General features: G+C 36.4%; 1 protein-coding gene across 1 annotated transcript; it reads left to right on the plus strand.

Annotated features, from left to right (window-relative positions):
• Positions 1-1,096: 1,096 nt before the first annotated feature.
• On the plus strand, positions 1,097-6,543 carry LOC113078241 (zinc finger protein 271-like). The gene is made up of 2 exons (XM_026250567.1): positions 1,097-2,435; positions 5,601-6,543. Exons 1-2 carry the CDS (start codon positions 1,241-1,243, stop codon positions 5,693-5,695), a joined length of 1,290 nt encoding a protein of 429 aa, XP_026106352.1. The 5' UTR covers positions 1,097-1,240; the 3' UTR covers positions 5,696-6,543.
• The last annotated feature ends 563 nt before the right edge of the window (positions 6,544-7,106 follow it).

The raw sequence follows: 7,106 nt of genomic DNA on the forward strand, positions 1-7,106 counted from the left end.
TTTTGTTACTGTAAAGTCTCCAAGCCTAGACTTCACATTAACTGGCACAATAGACAATGAATAGTCTTGTTCTCCAGCGCCAGTGTGAGCATAGATCTGCAGAGTAACAAGAGCATTTATTACTAGTAATGGGGAAGTCGTGGCCTAATGAAGTTTGTGAAGAATAAACTTGTGATTGACAATGAGAGACTGGATTATTTTGAACAGCATCTGCCACATTCTGGATACCTGAAGTTTGTTGTGTGGTTGAACAGTGCATCGGAATTTGAGTAGAATGCTCAGGCAAGTGTAGTTTTGCATTGTGATTCAGTGAATGTGATTTTTTTTTTACATTTTGAATCATCAGAGAGTGCCCTTCTACTACTTCCATCATGCATAGTAGTTAAAACTGACAACTTTGCATCATTGGCTGCTATTTTTGCATTCATCAAGAGTTGTTCCTTTTGTTTTTTGGGTCTTTCACTTTGCTGGTACGTGTAAAACATCGGTTTAAAAACACTCTGTGCACCTACTGCCCCCACCTGGTGACAGCCCAAAATACATATACATTGACACTGGCTTCAACAATTAACAAGGTCCTGGAGGAGGACCTTCATCAGATAATTAGCCTAATCAACACTGGTGGAGCACAATCAAGTAATCAACACCACAGTATAAATACAGCTGACTTACCACTATCCACTGATGGTTTATCAGCATCCCTCCTCCACCCCATCTCTTCGCTTTGTGTTTATTTTACAACCATATGCGGATGGGGGGTACTCTAGGTTCGGGCCATTCCCGAGCTCGGAGCTCGGAGCCCTTCCCCGGACAGCACGCCAAATACATATTAACATACTTCAGCTAATTATATGTAAGTGTGAACTCATGAAATATATATATAGGAAATAATAAGAGACACTTTTTTTCAACAAAATGTATGTTAGATAATTGTGCAGTTGATCAAAGGTTTTTAATAGTTCTCCTTTTAGAAACATGATTTGTGTCTATAATGTTTTAAAAATTATATTTTGGAGATCAATGTACTTCACATTTTTGTTTTTGTTTGGTTGTTTTTCAAGCTACTGAAAAATGTTTTTGCTTTTATTTTAGAGTTTAATGAAGAAAGTGAGGAGAAAGAAGAATTGAGTGAAGATGAGGAGAAACATCATGCCAGAACTGGAGTAAAACCTTTGAGTTGCTCTCAAACCAAACAGAAAGATTTAAAGAAAAGAGCCAATAAATCTTTCACCTGTCCTCTATGTGGAAAGAGTTTGAAAAAAATAGTCTTGTACTTCACATGAGAAGTCACACTGGAGAGAAACCTTTCACTTGTGGTCAGTGCGGGAAGAGATTCACACAATCAGCAACCCTTAAGTATCACATGAACATCCACACTAAAGAGAAACCTTACAAGTGTTCACACTGTGACAAGAGATTCATTAAGTCATCTCATCTGAAAACACATGAGAGGATCCACACTGGAGAAAAACCATACAAGTGTTCACACTGTAACAAGAGATTCAGTCAGTCATCACATTTGAAAACACACAAAAGGATTCACACTAGAGATAAACAGTACAAATGTTCACACTGTGACAAGAGATTCGGTCAGTCAGGACATCTGAAAAAACATGAGAGGAACCACACTGGAGAGAAACCTTTAAAGCATTCACACTGTAACAAGAGATTCAGTGTGTCAGGAGACCTGAAAAAACATGAGATGATCCACACTGGAGAGAAACCTTACACGTGTTCACACTGTGATAAGAGATTCAGTCAGTCAGGACATCTGAAAACACATGAAAGGATTCACACTGGAGATAAACCTTACACGTGTTCACACTGTGATAAGAGATTCAGTCAGTCAGGACATCTGAAAACACATGAAAGGATTCACACTGGAGATAAACCTTATAAGTGTTCACACTGTGACAAGAGATTCAGTCAGTCATCACATCTGAAAACACATGAAAGGATCCACACTGGAGAGAAACCTTATAAGTGTTCACACTGTAACAAGAGATTCAGTCAGTCAGGAGACCTGAAAACACATGAGATGGTCCACACTGGAGAGAAACCTTACAAGTGTCCACACTGTGACAAGAGATTCAGTCAGTCATCACATCTGAAAACACATGAGAGGATCCACACTGGAGAAAAACTGTACAAATGTGATCAGTGCGGGAAGAGTTTCACACGATCATTAAGCCTTAAGAGACACATGAAGATCCACACTGGCAAGAAACCTTATGAGTGTTCACACTGTGACAAGAGATTTAGTCAGTCATCAAGTCTGAAAACACACAAGAGGATCCACACTGGAGAAAAACCTTACAATTGTGATCAGTGCGGGAAGAGTTTCACAAGATTATTAGGCCTTAAGAAACACATGAACATCCACACTAGAGAGAAACCTTACACTGGAGAGAAACCGTATCACTGCTCTGCGTGTGGTAAGTGTTTCAAACACTCATCTTCTTTACACAGTCATACAAAAAACTATCACAGTAAGTATTCAAAATTCAGCTGAGATTCTGATCAAATCAATGTTATTGTACTGTATGTGTGACTGTGTGGGACTGAGAGACAATATGAGAGCTGACATTATCAAGTATGTTACCGACACTGCAACAAACAAAAACACGTCTTGTTCAAAGTCCAAAAGCATTCACTGTGTGATTAAGTCTATTAGAATGCAGTTAGAATGCCAGCAATGAAAGAAAAAATACCCATGTATGAGTTTATTTTTATTTTTTTTATATATATTCATTCCACAAGGAAAATTCTCAGAATATCAGCACAAGTGCGCAAGCACAAATGTGCTATTAATTAATTTATTTTACAGTGCATATAGGAACAGTGTTTCGTTCCTTGAATAAATCAGTTTTTGAATGAATCGAGTGAGCCAATGTTTCAGTGGTCCATTTAGATGGACTCACTTGTTTCGTTTCTAGTTGAATCAGCCATTTTGAACAAATCTTTTGATGTAAATGATTCAATAAATAATTTATTAAACCAGGGACTTTGGATAACAGGAAACAGGATATTGTCATTTTTTTTTATCAATGACCGGCCTAAACCAAGCAGGGTGCAACACAAACACATTCAGCAAAATATTGCTTAATTATCAATATTGACAAAATTCCTCAATTTTCAGGGCCCAGAAGGAAAATAAAAACTTATAAATAATAGTTTGTTACTTTGTTTAATAAAGCAAATTTTTCATTAGATAAAAACATTTTGTAATTGTGTAAAATTATCTACAGGAATCTATGGAAGCCTGTTCCTTCCAGAGTTGAGAGAAATATGATTCTGTAAGTCATAATAATGAGAAACTTTCTTGTAATAAAGACTTAACATCTCGTAATAACGAGAAATTTTCTCATTGTTAAGTAATGACAGATTATAGCATTATAGACTTTAGTAGTGTTGTCACTGTACCACATTTTCAGTATTCGGTACCGATACCAGTGAAAATCCACCGTTCTCTGTACCAATTTCGGTACCAAAGCAAAAACAAAAATATGCTAATTTAAAAAAAATACTTTTTATCACTAAAAATAAAACCAGTGTCATTCTTTATACTTATTTACAATTGTGTTTAAAATTTTTCGACAAGTAATATAATTATGAAAAACAGTAAACAAGTTTCACCCAAATTTAAATTGTCTTTTAATTAATGAAATGTACACACATTTTATTTTTTTGGCAAATAAAAGGGATTTGCTATTAAAATAAAAAAATGGAAGACATATTGTGTGATTTATTTCTTTAAAAAATAAAGTTTTGTTATTTTTTTTCAACAGTAGTAGCAGTATCACATACATTCTACTAAATAATAGTAATATTTCTAGCACAATGCCTTTATGTAAAAATGAACTTTTATTTTGACGGGTTGCCGTGAATACCTTTAAATTGACACTGGTTTTACTCAAATGAATCGGTAAAATGCTTGTAAAGTGACTAAGAACAGTTCTGATGATGTGTTTTATGTATTTATGTCCTCATTGAGATGGCAGATGCTGAAATTACTGCAAGCGTCACGCGCTACAGTCTATGTAGTAAACAAAACCGCACATCTCTGCCATTCATTCATTCACACAGAGACGCGCAGAACATGCAGGATTCATATTTCAACCAACTTTCGCGGCTTAACATTTACAGATACTGGAAAAAAGAAAATCTGGATAACAGCGTTCTTTGCTTTTATAGACCTATCTCAAAACTTCCATTTCTGGCATTTCTGGCAGCTGTTCCGCGTGCCTGGAGTTTAACTCTAAAAATGTGGTTATGTTGACATCCAGTAGAAATTCATGGCTGTATGCGTGCTTACGGATAAGTAGACGCAATGAAGACATACAAAAGCGCTGAGACTCGAGAGCGAGAGAAGCCGCTGCATGCGGACGCGCCGCCATCTTGAAAACAACATCAATTTGAGTTGGTTTCAGTGGTTTAGTGTGTACACAGATATTTCTTGAAATGATGCCACATTTACGGAGGAACACGGAAAAAGCAAAGTTTGCATATGGCTCTGAACAAATGAAGAAATTTAAGCGCCGTCTGCTGGCAGAGAGTGAATCTGCATCTCATTCAGCTCATCTGCTGTTTCGGTTTCATGCAGATAATTTTATGCTTGGTTTCACAAAACTGAAGTCAAACCATTCTGTTTTTGCTTCAAAATTTCTAGTTTAAATTTAAAACTGCCCATGTTGCAGGTATGCAGCACCTTTGTTTGGATCATGATTAAAATGCGTCTAATTTTAAATTGAAAGAGCACAGACAAAGCCTTATTTTGTTAATATGAAGAGATTTAATTCATTTGTGTTATTTTATTTGAAAGTGAAAGTGACGTGAAGTATGGTGACCCATACTCAGAATTCGTGCTCTGAATGGGCAACCATTTATGCTGCGGCGCCCGGGGAGCAGTTGGGGGTTCGGTGCCTTGCTCAAGGGCACCTAAGTCATGGTGCTGCCAGCCCGAGACTCGAACCCACAACCCTAGGGTTAGGAGTCAAACTCTCTAACCACTAGGCCACGACTTCTCTGTGCTTGGTTCAAAATTTCATTATAGTTTGTTTATTTACATCTGCATTCTATTTAAATTTTGTAATTTAGCACACTTTTATCCAAGGCGACTTACAAATGAGAACAAAAGAAAAAATCAAAACCAACAAAAGAGCAATAATTGGCAAGTGCTCTATTATTATAGTTAAATTATAATTTCATAAAGAAATGTACAACAATTTGTCTAAGCAATAATAAAAGGACACATTTAATTCATAATTTGTCTTAAATATAATTTTGTTAAAAAAATAAATGAATAAATTGTGAATTGAATCGAATCATGAGTTCAGTGAATTATTACATACCTAGTAGATGGAATTAGAGGATCACTTACTCACTTATTAGTCATTCATTTCTATGTTTTGGTCTTAAGGGGAATAATCAGCCCGATTATCTTGTGTGTGTGTGTGTGTGTGTGTGTGTGTGTGTGTGTGTGTGTGTACCCAGCATTAGACTGGAGCCCTGTGCTATTACATCAGGGTTCAATTTTATTTTCACATTTCTCAGCTTTTTACAAAATACTGAAAATAAACCTTTTTTTACTTTTATTTCAGAGTTGATTGAAGAAAACGAGGAGAATAGAGAATCAAGTGAAGTTGAGGAGAAACATCATGTCAGAACTGGAGAAAAACTTAAGAGTTGCTTTTAAACCAAACAGAAATATTTAAAGAAAAGGAAAGTCAAGAAATATTTAATCTGCACTCAGTGTGGAAAGAGTTTGAAAAGCAATATAAGTCTTGAGCATCACATGAGAGTTCACACTGTAGAAAAAAAAATTCACGTGTGATCAATGTTGGAAGAGTTTCACACAATCATCAAACCTGAAGGAACACATGAAGATCCACACTGGAGAGAAACTGTACTCGTGATCAATGAGGCAAAAAATTTTTTGAGCACTCCTGATCTGAAGCAGTGCCTAAGAGTTCATACTGTCATCTGTGTGGCAAGAGGTTTTTTATTTTTTTTTCATGTCTACAAAATTTGAAAGTACGTCAGAAAATACACACTGGTGTGAGAGAGTACATGTGCTCTCAATAATGCCCTGTACACACAAAGATACATTTAGCTGTATTCATCCAGACGGATCCAGCCTGAAACCACTTTTTTCTTTTCGTGTGTACAGCCAGTCTGTATATTTTGTGAAACAATGTTATCATCACCGCATGTCTTTACCCATCTATAGCCGCATTTCCACCAAAATTACCCGGAACAACTGTACCAGGAACTTTTTTCCCCAGGAACTATTTCCCCCCCAGACCAGTTGTTTCTGTGTTTCCACCGAAGTCTAAAGTACCGGGAAGATTTGACCAGTCTATTTCTTATTTCAAGAGTTTCTTAAAGCAAAGAAACTCTTGTTTCTTAATACAAAGATCGCTGTTTTTAGACTTGCATCCTCGGTAGTTCAGACTTTGCGTATTCAACTCGGGAGTGTGATGTCTGTGACGACGCAAATCCGCTAATTCTGCAAATGGCAGCTACTTGATAACATCAGTCAGCTCGCCTTGGATACTGCAATTTTCCTCTCTGTATATTTACAATAAAACGAAATAGGATATCAAATACCACTGCCTCCTTTCATTTTCATTTAAGCATAATAACAGCTGCAGAAATGTACTTAGTTCAGGATAATGTGTATATATATATATAGCCATTACTATGAAACGATTATGATTTTTATTTTTTTTTACATATAGATAAGTTGAATACAGACCAAAGATTACCTGTTAGATTTACCCAAAACAAATTATATGTTATAATAGTAACTCTGTCTTTCCAGAGTGCCATGCTTGTAATGTGCTCTTTTGATACTGCATGTTTGTTAAGGCCTTTTCCCGCCTCTACAGCGTGTTTCCAATCACTGAAGCCGCTTACAGTGAAAGCGTTGTCTGATGGAGATATTAGATATTTCCTACATGGAAAACAAAATGCAGCATCTGCTTCTACAGAGTATTCCAACCACTCCCGTGACGTATACCACGACGCAACAAATGATCGATGCTGGTTGTAGCAAAGGCGAAGAGGAAAACTTGAAGAGGAAGAGGAAAAAAAAAAAATTTAAC

The sequence above is a fragment of the Carassius auratus genome, unplaced genomic scaffold (genome assembly GCF_003368295.1).
Source record: "Carassius auratus strain Wakin unplaced genomic scaffold, ASM336829v1 scaf_tig00024844, whole genome shotgun sequence".
Taxonomy (NCBI): Eukaryota; Metazoa; Chordata; class Actinopteri; order Cypriniformes; family Cyprinidae; genus Carassius; species Carassius auratus.

Bases quoted from the DNA above. Each gene is read 5' to 3' on its own strand.
- LOC113078241 (XM_026250567.1), top strand. From the start codon at position 1,241: ATGTGGAAAGAGTTTGAAAAAAATAGTCTTGTACTTCACATGAGAAGT. The intron at 2,436-5,600 runs GTAAGTGTTTCA...CTTTTATTTCAG, and splicing joins GTATCACTGCTCTGCGTGTG to AGTTGATTGAAGAAAACGAG.